The sequence below is a fragment of the Hyaena hyaena genome, unplaced genomic scaffold (genome assembly GCF_003009895.1).
Source record: "Hyaena hyaena isolate Hyena2069 unplaced genomic scaffold, ASM300989v1 scaffold_406, whole genome shotgun sequence".
NCBI classification, from domain to species: domain Eukaryota; kingdom Metazoa; phylum Chordata; class Mammalia; order Carnivora; family Hyaenidae; genus Hyaena; species Hyaena hyaena.
In genome coordinates, this window is record NW_024081038.1 from 1,054,158 (window position 1) to 1,069,089 (window position 14,932).

At 52.2% G+C, this 14,932-nt stretch overlaps 1 protein-coding gene across 1 annotated transcript; it reads right to left on the reverse strand.

The window, feature by feature from the left end:
• Positions 1-960: 960 nt before the first annotated feature.
• RHOG (ras homolog family member G) lies at positions 961-12,783 on the reverse strand. Its single transcript, XM_039252003.1, has 2 exons — positions 12,692-12,783; positions 961-2,173 (listed from the first exon to the last, which is right to left on the reverse strand). The coding sequence occupies exon 2, from the start codon at positions 2,103-2,105 to the stop codon at positions 1,530-1,532; it is 576 nt and encodes a 191-aa protein (XP_039107934.1). The 5' UTR covers positions 2,106-2,173; positions 12,692-12,783; the 3' UTR covers positions 961-1,529.
• Positions 12,784-14,932: the final 2,149 nt, after the last annotated feature.

Here is a 14,932-nt window from a genome sequence, read left to right on the forward strand (position 1 = left end):
GGGTATGCCAGTCTGTGGTTCTGATACTACCTTGTGGAAGCAGTGTTCAGTACCTGAAGGATGACCTGCTCCAGAAGCAGCACTGGCACAGCATTTATTTTCCTTCCCTTCTGAAATCAATGGCTTACAGACTCTTCCTCCTTGGCAAAGGTGCAGGGTAGAGTCAGAGGCAGATTCCTGCTCCAAATTGGGCTCTCTGGTGTGTCCCTGTCCTCCTTGCTGCCCCATACCCTGACCTCTTTTGGTTGTACATTTTATTTCAAAGGAAAATAATTTTTTTTTTTTTTTGCCAAAAGTCTGGGCTAGCCTTGCTTGTCTTGGGGCTCGGGTTCATCTTTCTTTAATGGAACTGAGGTAAGGGACAGGCTCCAGGATAGAGGGAAAAAGTCCATGACAGGGTATGATTCTAAGTGGCATCCCCCATCCCCCCTCTTCTACAGACCTCTTAGGCCTGGAGTCTCCTAAGGTTGGTCTAAGCCACAATTTTGGTGAGTAGGAGTGACTGAGCTATCCCTGTAATGACTCCAGGCTTGGTAGCTGGGATAACTGGGAGAGTCTTGGGTTGAGCCATAGGGTTCTAGCCCCAGCTCTGTTGGTAAAGACCTGCCACCTTAGGGTATAAGCCAACAGTTCTCAAATGCAGGACTGTGAGCACCTGCCTGCAGACTAATGATTCTCAACTTCTCCCTTTCTGAGCCTCAGATCAGAAAGTTTTTCCTTAATGCTTTGCATCTCAGTCCACTATAAAATCTGTGGCTGGGCCCCAGAGCAAGACTGGCCCCTCCAAGGGAGTCCAGAGCTTTGTTAGGGAAATTGGGGGCTGGGGGGAACCACAATGAAGCCTATTGTCTCCTGTCCCCTTTTACAGGAAACAAAAGGCTCCCAGTCTCTGGGGAGCCCTAGCCCATGCCCATCCCCTGCCCAACCCCCAATGTCCAGCACACAGGGAGGAGCCAGGGCCACTGGAGACAGGAGGTTTTATTGATGCTGATGGGGGTAGAAAAGGCCCCCAGGAGCCTGGGAAGGGGGGGGGGCTGAGTCAGTCAGCAGATGCATAAGGCCTGGGCACATGGGGGTAGGTTACGGCACATTCATCTTCTCAGGATTCTATGGCTCCTTCTTTGGGAAAGGGAGAGCATCTTGAGGGGGGAGCAATTCAAAGAGCAGCGAGGGAAAGGTTAGGGACAGCTGAGAGTGCCTAACCTGAGAGAAGGCACCACAATAGGCAGCAACATCTGTGTGGAAAGCTGGATCAACTGGTCAGTAGGGAAAATGGGGGAGGGGTCCAATCTTGGCCTGGGTGAGCTCTCAGGAATACCCGGTGTTCCCAAGCAGAGTGGGGCAGGGCCCAAAGCCCCTTTCTCTGTGGGCCTCCTTAAGGAGAAATAGGCATTCAGAGAAAAGGGCATTCAGGGAGCCCCCTGGCAAGGGGTGCCAGAATTAGTCCTTAAGGCACAGCTGGGGGCAGACAAGGCGCCAAGGCACAACTGGTGGAGGGGAAGGGGCAGCCTCCAAGCTGAGTGCCAGGGTCACAAGAGGACGCAGGACCGCCCACGCTTGATGGGCGTGGGGTTGAGCACAGCCCGGACAGCCTCAGCGAACACTTCCTTGACGCCGTCCTGCTGCAGGGCCGAGCACTCGAGGTAGCGCACAGCATGGATCTGCTTGGCCAGGGCCTGGCCCTGCTGCGGTGTGATGGGCGCCTGGCCCTGCTCCTTAAGGCGCCGTAGGGTGTCAGGCTGGGCTCTCAGGTCCTTCTTGGTGCCCACCAGGAGGATGGGCACATCGGGGCAGTGGTGGCACACTTCTGGATGCCACTTGTGCCGCACATTCTCATAGGAGGGCGGACTGGCAATGGAGAAACAGATGACAAAGACGTTGGTCTGAGGGTAGGAGAGTGTGCGGAGCCGGTCGTACTCCTCCTGGCCCGCTGTGTCCCACAGGTTCAGGTTCACTGTGCGCCCATCAACTGCACTCTGGGCGCTGTAATTGTCGAACACTGTGGGGATGTATTCCTTGGGGAAGGCATTAGTCGTGTAGCAGATGAGCAGGCACGTCTTGCCCACAGCCCCATCGCCCACCACCACACACTTGATGCTCTGCATCGTGGGTGCAGCTGCTACAGTGGAGGCAATGCCTCCTTCCCCTTCTGGGCCCCTCTGGATGCAGTGACCTATGGACAGATTAAAGGGACACACATGGTTATGGAGGCCTCTACCCAAAGGGAAGAATGGGAACACAAAGAGAAACCAGTTCCTGTTCTCTTAACCTAACATCATCCTACAATCCCATCAAGACAGACATCAGAAGGGCGCCTGGGTGGCTCAGTTAAGTGTCTAACTTCAGCTCAGGTCATGATCTCATGGTTCGTGGGTTTGAGCCCCGCATCAGGCTCTGTGCTGATAGCTAGCTCAGAGCCTGGAGCCTGCTTTGGATTCTTTATCTCCCTCTCTCTCTGACCCTCCCCTGCTCACACTGCCCCCCCTCCTCTCAGAAAAAAAAAAAAAAAAAGACATCAGAGAGGCAGATACACAGTGAGAGAGAGGCCCAAAGGTGTAAGGAAGATGGCATGATATATTATGTGAAGCACCTAAGTTCTGGTACCAGACCGAATAAAGTCATATCTTGGTTCTGCTATTTTTACCTGTGTGACCCTTGACAAATTACTTAACCTCTCTATGCTTCAGTTTTCTTATCTGTAAAATGAGAATAAAATAATACCTACTTCATTGGGCTGTTGTAAGGATTATGTAAATTAATACATGTAAGGCATTTAGAACAGTGCCTTGGTCATAATAAGCCTTCAGTAAGCTACTTATTTAAGTAGCTTCAATTAGCTACTTTTTTCTTTTTCCTCCAGGCAGTACAGACACAAAAAGAGGATACACAAGTGTAGGGATCTACCAGATCCTCTACCATATAGGGACCCCTCCCACTGAGTAGGCTACAGAGGGCTTCTGGCACAGAGCAGCTGTCCCAGGTCACTCTGAGATGCAGCCATGGGTGGAGCCTTTACCAACTCAGGGGCCATCTTGCCCAGTGCACTGATGTTTTAACTCTAAACCTGACATCTTGGCTACTGCATGCAAACCAAAAAGCAAAATGAGAAACCTGCTGAGTAAGGAGCACACTTCTCTAGACAGCTGCCCTATCTCAATCCAGGGTGCCCGAGGGGTAGGGGTAGGAGAGAGAGCTGACCCCATAATTCTTGTAAGCACAGCAAACCCTATCTGGCAACTCAGTGCAGGAGAATACTGGAGATTGAGCCAGGGCTGGGATTTGGTCTGGAATCTGGGTGTGTAATGATGATGAATGAGGCAGAGTCTGTGGCTCCCAGACATTAGCATCTTCTCTCAAGGCCCTTGGTGGGGTGAGGTAGATCCTCCAAGCCCAGACAAGAGGGATGGACAGAAGAGGAAAACATTTGATTTCCCCCTTAATGTTCTGTCCTTTTCCTGAGATCATGGCATGTGCCTCTGAAAAATTTCAGAAGTTTTTAAACTCAGGTAGAGAACACAGTGCCATTAAAGCGCTATCACTGAGAATACATGCTGGACTCAGATTGGCCAGGGATTCTAATATCATTTCCACCAACCAGTCATGTTTGATTTTTAGGCAAAATATTTAAGTTTCCCAAGTCTCAATTTTCTCATCTGTAAAATGGGACTAATCTTGTCTATTGTGTTAGAATTATGGAGTATGAAATGAGCTAATATGAAGAAAGTGTTTGGCATGAGGTGTGGCACATAGGAAGTGCCAAATAACAGGCTGCTGTAATTATTAGTGGGGTAAGTAGAAGTCCCAGCTCTAGCCATCACCCTGGTCTCCTCCCACAGCTCACAGGGCCTTGGGGAGAGGAACTGCTCTTATGAGTTCTGGGACAGAGCAGAGCTTCCGGAAGCCCTGTGATTATTTATACTGCTATGGCAAGATTCCTACTCTCATTGGCTACTTCCTCTTGGCCAGGGGGGACTTTTTTTCTGGCCAGTATGTGACTTCCTTTCGCTGACTCTCTCCCACAACCAGGTCCCAGCTCCCTGGAGGGGATGGCCCTGTTTCAGACACACCCAGTCCCTAAGGATCCCTTGTTCCACCCAAGCATCATCACCACCGGCCCATTTTCCCCATTTTACTTCACACAGACTATACCCTGGTCTGAGAACCCGACTCCTCAGGTTGACCTCGCAACCTGAAGAAGCCTCACAAATCAAATGGTTGGGGGGGAAGGCATCCCTCAGTGGGAAGCAGAAAAGGAATTCTGGGCATATGGGATCTGCACAGGACCAAGGGCTTGGTCCCAGTTTGGAGGGAAATGGTTTCACTCCATTTAATCCCCTCTGGGGATTAAAAATATTTCCATCTTATTTGCATGAATACATATGTGTTCAACCTCAGAAGAGAGGATACAGAACCTCAAGGAATGAGTCTGGGAAGGAAATAAGGGTCCCCTAGAGCAGTGGAGAGAACCTCAGACTGGAAATCAAGAGACCTAACATAAGTCCTAGCCCCAGCTCTGCTATGCTGCTGACTTACTGCAACCAAGCGTGAGGTACTTAGCCTCTCTGGGCCTCAGTTTCCCAATCCATGAAATGGGGAGAAAAATGCCTGTGACAAGGATACTAGGTAGACAAAATGAGACATCAAGAGCCCTGGGAGCAGGGGATAGGATAATGGGCGTAGAAAGGCCTCCAGGAGCACAGGGTGGGGGTGGGATGACTAAGTCAAAAAATGCATAAGGCCTGGGCAATTGGGGCAAGTTAGGGCACATTCATTCTCAGGATTCTGTGACTCCTTCCCTGGGGAAAAGAGCAACCAGGTTTTTTTGGGTTGGGGGAAGGGGCCATTACTTATGTCCACAGGATTATCTGGGAGACCCTGACATTTTGAGAACAGGACCCTTGGGCCTGTAAATCTTCAGTCCCACACAGAGCAGAGGAGTAGGTGTGGCAGTGTGACTGGGAACTCTTCCCCTACAAGCTCAACACTGGGCTGGCCCAGGCAGGAAGGCAAGGAGGGAACTCTGGCCTGCAGTCACAAGGCCCAAGAGACTGGAAGTATAGCAGGCTCCAGACAGCTCTCTAGGGAGGGGTTATCAACCAGCAATCAGTAAATCAGCCCTCAAAGAAGCTGGGAGGGACGGAGTAGCTTCCGGGCTGGCAAGGGAACAGGGACTGACACCGGAAAAGGATCTTGAGTGAGGTAGTGTCCAGAAACAGGGCAAAGCAGAAGCAGTGTGGTATAGAAACAAGCGCATTGGATACCTGAATTTGACCTCTTGGACTCATCTGCTGACTCTGCCCCTTGATCAAAAGCCCTCACATGGTACAACCTTTTATAGGTACACAATGTTATGTTATTTGATCCTTATAACAATCCACAGGTAATATTACTAATTTAGAGATTAGGAAATAAACTCAGGGCAGTTAAAGTAACCCAACATCACACAGCTAGTTAGCCTGGAAGCCAGGACACAAACCCCAGTTTTGTCATCCGAAGTCCCATGTTTTCCTCAAATGTGTCACACAGCCTCCAAGTTACCCCTTACCAGCTGTCTTATAGACCTTAAGCAAGTAGGTCACTTCCCTCCCTGAAGCCTCCGTTTCTTCATCTGGGGGTGATAATACTTGCTCTCTTTGCCTCAAAGGGCAGTGAGGATCCCTGAGCATGGGAATAAATGGGCTTTGTAAACTGGGAAGTGCTGTGCACATAAGAGGTGACAAAAGCCATGCCTTTCATCCCAAGAGGCAGGAAGCACTGAGTATGCAGGCATCTGAGTAGTGGCATCAGCCCAATTCTCCCTGCTCAGATGTAGCTCAGACCCTTATCCTCTCTCCCAGGACAGCTCTTTTCTCTGAAATCCTATGGCCTGAGCTGGGTCAAGTAAGTTCCCACAGCTCATTTAAGGAGGGCACATGCTAGAAGGTAGGGTCTAACCTGTGGCACATAAGAGGCATCAGTCAGTGCTGCAGAGGCCAAACATGAGAGAGGCCTGGTTTGCCTGAGGTCAGGGATCACCTGTGACTTATTTACTAGGTGACCTTTTTTTTTTTTAAAAGGACTTCTTTTGCTAAATAAATTAATGTTTGCAAATACATATAGTATTATTCTGGCTTTATATTCTGAACTTAATTCAGATCATACCTGGTCCCTCACCTTGGTGTTCAGAGTTCTTCATAATCTAGTAATGGTTTTGGAGTCAGATAGACCTGGGTTTAAACCCTACTTCTGCCCCTTATGAGTTAACAGCACCAACCTTACCAGGTTGTTATAAGGATTAAGTGCAATATATGTGTACAAAGTAGGTGCTTTGTAAATGTGAGTTCCCAGCTCCCTGCTCCAGAGGGATCTCCACTGTCCTTTGTAAAGGATCCAGGAGCATTCTTGTCTTTGGACTTTTCCTCTTGCTCTTCTGTATGTTGTTGCCCCCTCATCCCTCTCCCATCTTCCTGACTCAAGGCCTAGCCTCAGTCTCACAGTCCTATGAGTTCATGGCATGGCCACGCTTTTAGCCCTTCTTTGGGTCGGTAGGATTCTCCTCCAATAGCAGACCTAAGTTTCCTAGCTTATGAATGCCCCCCAGTACTGAAGCTTGAGCTTCTCTCCCATTGCCCTCACAGAAAAGCTAAGTGTAGGGCTGGCAACACAGCAGTATGCAGCCACTGCCTTCTGACTGACTTGCTTCTGCCCCATTACTGAGATCTAGATAGATGTCATAGAAGCCCAGAATTGGACAATAACCCCACAGCCAAAAGCTTTGACTTTGATAGGCAAAAGTCTCTCCTCATACCACCAGCTTGATCTGGTTCCCACAAGGACATGGGAGCACAACTCATAGGAGGCTAATGTGGTCCCTGGAGCCCAGCTTTCACCCAGTGGGACCTGGTCTTGGGGTGTGGCCCAGGCAGGCCCAGAATGGGGGAGGGAAAGGAAGCAGCAGATTGATTGCCAGATCTGTGGCCGTTATAGTAGGGGAAGTGTCCCAACTGGGAGTGGGGGAGGGGTGGAATGGGCTCTAAGAGACGGGGGAGCGTGGAGGCAATAGGAACTTACTATAGCCTTCTAACCCGCCTCCCTGGCCTGGGGCTCCCCTTACACAGACCCCCTTGAAACTCATTCTAACTATAATCCATCTATGGGCATTCTCTTCCCTGAGCTCTAGTCACACCACCCTGACCCTCTGTAGGTAGCCTCCACATACTCTTCTCCAGAATATAGCAAGTGACAATATTGGCAGTCCCTGTGGGAATCCAGCATTTCCCCTCCATCTCCATCCATCAACCCCTCCCCACTCCCACCTCCAACGTCTGTCCTCCAGAGCCAAGTACTCTTGCCACCTCCTCCAGGAAAGTTTTTGCAAATCATCCAAATCCCAAATGACTTATTCCATCCCAGGTCTGGTCCTTATTTCTCTGACAGGTACATTCTACGTTGTATCAAATGGAGGCTGATCTGAATCTTCTCTCTCATCACTGGGCTGGGAGGATCTAGAGGGCAAGGTCCTAGCCGATCTGTCTCCCTGGGCTGAGCACAGCACACAGTGGCTATTAGTAAATACCTGAATGAACTCAATCCATCCCTCATGTCTTTGCACAGAGGAGTTCTTCTTCCTGGAATTCTGCTTCCCTGCCTCAGAGTCTCTTAGTCCTTCAGGGCCCAGTTGTTCCCCAGCTTCTCCAGGACACCAAAGCAACCCCCTCTCCTGCCCTACCTTATCCAGCACTGTCTCCACTATTCCTTGCACTGAACTGGATGCCTCATGGGGAGAGAAGTCTGTCCTTCTTACTTCCACAAGCCTGGCAGAAGGCTGAGCAAGAGCTGCAGACTGACCCGTATCTCCTCCCCCATCAATCCAGACGCTGATTCTGGGGAACAAGGAAGAGCCTCCATACCCCGGAGACACAAGACAAGGGTAACAAACTTCCTCCTTCCTCTGTGTAGTACAATTTAGAGTAATGAACACACAGGTTAGATTGCCCTATCCTCAGCTGGGAGGTGAGAGGGGGAGATGCAGGCATAGCTGGCCCAGAAGTGATGAGGAAGATGGGTAGGAAAAGTGATCCTGATAATGCTAAGGACTGGTAATACCAGAAGACCCTTGGTCAAGGATGAGGTGAGGATCAGGGTTGGTGTTGGAAATGGCTTTAGAAGCTCTGCAAGTCTTTGTTTTGCAGGAGAGGTGGAGAGGTGATATGAAAAGGCTCAAAGGGGCTGCAGCTGGGCTGGGAGGAGGAAGCTGGGGGAGACATGAGGTCAGTGTAGGGCTGGGACCAGGCCAAGGACTGAGTTTCCCTCGTTCTTCCCCTTCTCCCCATTAGCAGGGACAGAACCCAAGGGAGACTAGTTTCCAGCCTTAAAAAAAAATGTAGGCCAAAGAACTCTCTGCTTCTTGCTCTTCTCCACTCTTCGGCCCCTCCAGAGAAGTCTGCCTGGCAGCAGGTTGGGTAAGAGGCAAAGAGAGTTGACTCTACCTACTAGGGGCTAGAAGGTGGAGGAAACAAGATAGTTGTATCTGGGAAGGCAGTGAGGGGCTGGGGCCCTTACATTAAGTCCCAGTTCCATTCTTTCTCTCACCATCCCAGCACTTGGGGTGCTCCTCAAAGAGTGAGCCCCAGGGCCAGGGCAGCTCTGGCTGGGGAGCTAAGGAGGCTGCCCCTCCCCCACCAGACAGCACAGAGGAAGGCTCCAACACTTGCTTCCTCCTCCCTACCTAACAGCAGCTCAGCAGTCCCCGGGCCCCATGAAAGCCCTGTGAAGTGGCACTTCCTTTGCCTTTGCTCATTTCACATGATGCTGTACAGAAATGCCATCCTCTCAATCCTGCCCCCCCCCACCCTGAAAATACCCACAGAGACCCAGGGCTGCCCTATCCCTTGGGCCCCGCCCCAGGTCTGAGGGGGTTTCCACAAGGGAAAAACACATCAGGGAGGAAACTCCGGCATCTATTTTCCACTGTCAGTGGGGCAGAGCTGGAGCAAAGCACAGGGTACTCCCCCGTATTGCTGTCCCCTGGCAAAATCCCCAACACTGCCTACTTCTCTCAACCGGTAAGAATCCTTGTGTTTTGGGGGGGAAGAAGCCACAGGTCCTGTCCTGGACAGATACTTAGAGACTACACAAGCCTCTGATCAAGGCTGGCATGAGACAGGAGGGCCCAGAGTTAGGGGCAATGCTATGCGGAACTTGGGGGAAAGAGAGTTAGAGCTCTCAGTATTCTCTATGCTCATTGGAGGTACTGATAAGCAACTCTTTAATGCTGGAGCTGAGCCACACGAGAGAAAGTCGATCAGGATTATACAGAGTTGGAAGCAAATCCAGAACAAGGACCTGGGTCTCCTAACCTCCAGTCTGATGTTACCTCCACAAAGGAGAAAGTGAGGACTGTTACTCTGGCCTGGGAAGAGGCCCATGTCTCTGGCCTCATTCAGGATGACCCTACAATGGTTTACTCCTTTAGGAAATGGGCCAAAGGGATCTGGTTGATGCCTGAGCCCTTTTTGCTTCCACGTTCCCTTGACTCTCGTGCCTAGCCCGTACTAGGCTATGATTCAGCACAGACATTACTGGACAGACAGCTATCCTACCCTGCCCCAACTGAGGAGCTTCTCCTCTGGGCTCTAGCTCCTGGGGAGATGCCCTCCGCCCATGACATGAGGACAAAAGAGGAAGCTAGACCCTAGACAGGAAAACCAATCTGTTCTAGGGAGGTGGCCCAGGCTTTGTCTTTGGTTTCCCTTCTTACATACCCTTACAAGCCTCACCATTAATGGGTCTACACTGTGTATGGAGAGAGAGGCCTTCACTCTTTCTTCCCAGGCCCCTACTTTCTTCCCAGCTACCCCCATTGTAATATCTGTCTCACCATCGCTACAGCTTCTCATATTTTACTGCTTAACACCTCCTAAAAGCTCCTATCAGCCACTTCATCTGTCTTAACAGGCTGGCCAGAAACAACTCTCCATATCCTAGATTTCCAACCAGGGTTTGTGACAATCTCACATTAGCCATTTCTTCCTAAAATAAATACCGGTTTAAGCAGGAGGGGAGTCATAATTCCTGAATAGTTTTTTAAAGGAGCCATGATGCTGAAAAAGGACCTTGTATGCACATCCTTCTCTGAGCTGGAGTTTTTTTTTGCAGGTCCCTAGGATGTCCTCCTAGAGTGGAACCCCCTATACCTCCCAGAAATAACAGGAGATATAGGTGGGTGGAAGAAGGGACAATTCATGGGAGAGGAGCAACTGTGACAAGGGAAGAGAACGGAATAAGGAACCAGATTAGCCCTTAAATCTAGCTGTGCTTGGGAATCCCAAAAAAGTTCCCCTCCACTTCTTTTTTTCCTCTAAAGGAGAAAAATGAATGTAGTGGACTTGAGGTAGAGAGGCAGGATCTATTAGCATGCTTCCCAAAGACTGGAGGAAGGAGCTTTAACATTTTTTTTCTTAATGTTTTATTTATTTCTGAGAGAGAGAGACACACACACACACACACACAGAGCGTGAACAGGGAGGGGAGGGTCAGAGAAAGAGGGAGATACAGAATCTGAAGCAGGCTCTAGGCTCTGAGTTAGCTGTCAGCACAGAGCCTGACGCGGGGATTGAACCCATGAACCGTGAGATCATGACTTGAGCCAAAGTCGGACGCTTAACCGACTGAGCCACACAGGCGCCCCTGGAGAATGGGGACGGGAGCTCATAGAGCCAGGCTGGACTGAAGTTAGACTCAGGAGAAATTCTTGAAAGAGAGGGAGTAGGTTCCTGGGTGAAAAGGGGAATATTAAGGACGCCTGCAGTCAGAGAGGTCAGCAGAGGGCTTCCCGGTCACCAAGGCGTTGCTGTAGCCCAGGGCACGTGGGTTCCCAGCCTGGGCAGGCCCTGGAAGGCAGCAGGGAAGAGGGGACAGACACTTTTGCCTTACAACCCTCTTCTTTTCCTGAACTGGGACTAAAACATTCAAGACTCAAGTCAGACCAGCCAGTCTTCCCTCCAGAATCCTACCTTTGCCCTCTCCCTTTCCTTCCATCACACCTAGCTGACCTGGTCCCATTCTCCCTAACAGGTACTGTTGGAACCAGTAAGCACTGGAGTTGGGGACCTTTGGGCTATGCCCTAGCCTTGAGACCTGGCCTCTTGGTTACGCAAACAAGGGTCTGGGTGATTTTGATTTCCCACGGCCTCTCTCACCAGCCTTATTCCTGTGTCACTCTACCCTTACTGCTACAGACTGCTTCCTCCTGCCTAACCACAACCTCACCCACTGCAGGTTCCCTTCATTCTGCTGGCTTCCCCTGCTCTGGGCCCTCTAAAGGCTGAGGGCAGTTATTTTGTCTCCAAGAGATAAAGACATAGATACATGCTCACACACATATAGAAGAGTTTCCAGCCCTTTAATCATCGCTATCACTGTCTCTCTGAGGTAGGGAGATTTGAAAAGGCTCTCAAACCCACCAAAGATCTGTACCCCAAAGCTGGAGATAAGTGGATGAAAGGGAAGGGAACAGAGAGAGAGGGAGAGAGGGAGAAAATGAGAGGAGTGAGGGACGGTGGAAGAAGCGAGAGGGGGGGAATGTGTTTGGGAGCCAGAAGCTGGGCAAGGAAGGAAGGGGAAAGCTGCAGGGAAGAGAGATGGACAGAGGGGCACAGCAGGTGCCAGGACAGGACGTGGGCATGACTGTGTGCTTGGGTGAAAAGACTGAAGAGGACGCAACAAGAGGGTGATGGAAGGTCTGTGGATAGGGTCTGAAGTAGGAACGGAGGAAGAGAAATGAGAATGTATAGAGTTCAGGGACTAACGACGGGGTGGGGGGAGTGGGAGATGCTCCCAATAATTTCCCAAGTCCAGAGCCCCTGCCGCCTCCCAGAAGCTCTCTTCTCTCTAGCTTCTCAAAACAGTTCTGCTTTCAGTGACGCTGTCTTGTCAAGAGCTATCAGCACCTCTAGTCACCAGACAAGACCAGGCCCTCTCCTTCCTCAGTTTACCCCCCCAAAGAGCAAGGCCAGTCCCAGGTCAGCTAGGCACAGAGCATGTTTGCTTACTAAATACTTGTTGCTTCATTCCAGGGATGGAGAGGATGAGCGTCAGAAAAACAGACATACAGAGAGAGGGACTGGGGCTGGCGGAGCTCCCCCGCCCTCCTCTGAGCGTACAGGACCTTGAACTGCAGCCTGCGAGTGTGGGTCCGGATAGGCACGGATCTTCCAGGGAGGGAGCTCTTTCTCAGCAGTCTAAGGCTTCACAGTCCACAGACACCGCCCCCCTCCAACCTCCCAAGTGTCACAACTGCTGGAGCAGAGGAAGAGCCTTCTCCAGCTCAGAGGGCCCGCTCCCTTCACACACTTCGGAACCCCCCAAACTTCTGAGGTCACCCGAGCCCCATGTCCCAGCTCTTCCATTTCAGGGACTTTTCTCTCGGAGCGGGAGACCCTCCCACCTCAGCGGTCCCTCGCGGCTCCCGGGAACAGGGGCAGCCTCCCTCGGTAAAGAAACCCACCCTCCCGGAGTCGCCGCCGGCTAGCAGTGGCCGGCTCCCCGCCCCGCCCGGCCGGCCGCGCCCGCCCAACTTGAAGAGAGCCGAGAAGCTCCCGCCCGCGGCCTCCCGCAAGCAAACTTGTCCGGCCCGCGTCCGCGCGCAGTTCCCGCCGGCCAGTCTCCCCTCCCCCGGACCCCCAGCCCGCCTGCCCGCGCCGGGCCTCACCTGGTGCCCTCCCCGCTGCGGGGGAGCTGGGGGCGGCGGCAGCGGCTCGGGGCTCGAGAAGGAAGTGAGAGCGGGAGGCTGGAGGAAGTGGGGGGGGCGGGCCGGCCGGCCGGGGCGGGGCGCGGGGGCGGGCCCGGGCTGGGCGGGGCCCGACCAGGAAGTGCGGTGGCCTGGGCCCCCGGCTCTGGTCTCACCCCCACCCCCACTGCCTGCCCTGCGCGGGGCCAGGTCCTGCCCCTCCCCCCCCGCTACCCCCCCCCCCCCTTCCCGGCCAGACCCGAGCCCTCTGCCTCGGAGGCCCTTAAAGGCAGTCCTCCCAGTCTCCTCTTTGCCACCCCCATCCCTAGCCTAGGCGCTAGGCTTTTGTACCCCTCCCCGTATCTCGCACCCACCAACCCCCGCGGGAAGATGTTAACAACAGGCGCCCTTAGGCTGCGTGCCTTCAGTCAAGCCCAGGATCGATCGCTGGCCCAGGCCGGGGGTTGGCCAGAATAGGTCCGGCTGGGGCAGTCCCCACCCCTGCCCCGAGCCCCGGGGGAGTGCGGAGTGGTGGTGATTCAGCAGTGGGAAGGCCCCAGACCCCTGGGGAGGGTGCAGAGACTGGGGGAAGGGGAGCTGGCGTCAGCACCCGGGGAAAGACAAGATCAGCAGAGGCGCCGGAGGAGCCGCGGGCCCCAAAAACAGGATGTCGTGTCGTCGTTCCGCAACCGGCTGCTCTGTGCGCCCGGGCTCTGGGGAGGGGGCGGGGCGGATGCAGGACGCTGGGCTCCCCTCGCCCGCTTTTCTAGTCGGCGCGCAACTGCTCTAGGCGGCAGGGCCGCACCCAGGCCCGAGATCCTGCAAGCGCCCTGGGGACCGCTGGGTGGGTGGGCTCGTGGGCGCCCTCTGGTGCTTCTGCGCCCAGGTCTTGCTCGTGGAGCTCTGACTCGGAATGGATACTTTCGTCCAACACTAACTTTCTGAGCGCCTACCACGTGCAGAGCTCCGTGCTGTGTACTCTGTGGAGGAAAACAGAGGCGTTTAAAACAGGCTCCCTGTCTCCAAGAGGCTTTCCAGATAAAGAGGAAGAACAACTCCGAGATTAAATAGCTTAACCTTTCTGAGCCTCAACTCTAGCTTTGGTAAAATAGTATATAACCTCTCCTTCATCCTGTAGTTGTGGAGAGATAATATGAGAATGGATGTAAAAGGCCTGCTGTCAAGGCCTGACTCAAAGTAAACATTCAACAAATGCCTTAAAAAAAAATCATGCTGGGGGCGCCTGGGTGACTCAGTTGGTTGAGCAGTTGAGAGTCTGGCTCAGGTCATTATCTCTAGGTCATGGGATGGATCCCCACTTCCTGCTCTGCACTGAGCATGGAGCCTGCTTCAGATTCTCTCTCTTTCTTTCCACCCTGCCCCACTCTACTGTTTGCTCTCTCTCTCCTTAAAAAAATAATCATGTTATAAGAATGAGTTTACTAAACACAACATGGCTACCGACATCTTTGGGCCTTTGCCCCTTCTGTTCCCTCCGCTTGCCTTCTTTCCTGTATTGACTTCCAGGTGAAATCCACTCAGACTTTCACAATTTGGCCCTAATGGACTACTCCCTCTCTGGCTGCCATCATCCTTCCTGGGACAACACAGGTAAGCACCCACACATACACACAATACACCCATCCCACCTCTGCCATGCACTTGATAGTCTCTTTCAGTGCTGTCTAGTGGAAATAATGTAAGCCACATATATAACTTAACATTTTCTAGTGATGACACTTTTCAAAAAGTAAAAAGAAACAGGTAAACTTAATTATAATGATATGTTTTATGTAGCCCAATTTAGCCAAAATATTATCATTCAACAGGGGCGCCTGGGTGTCAGTCGGTTGAGCCTCCGACTTCGGCTCAGGTCATGATCTCACGGTTTGTGGGTTCGAGCCCCGCGTTGGGCTCTGTGCTGACAGCTAGTTCAGAGCCTGGAGCCTGTCTTCGGATTCTGTGTCTCCCTCTCTCTCTGACCCTCCCCTGCTCACGCTGCCTCTCTCTCTCTCTCAAAAATAAATAAAACATTAAAAAAACCCAAAATATTATCATTCAACAGGGGCGCCTGGGTGTCAGTCGGTTGAGCCTCCGACTTCGGCTCAGGTCATGATCTCACGGTTTGTGGGTTCGAGCCCCGCGTTGGGCTCTGTGCTGACAGCTAGTTCAGAGCCTGGAGCCTGTCTTCGGATTCTGTGTCTCCCTCTCTCTCTGACCCTC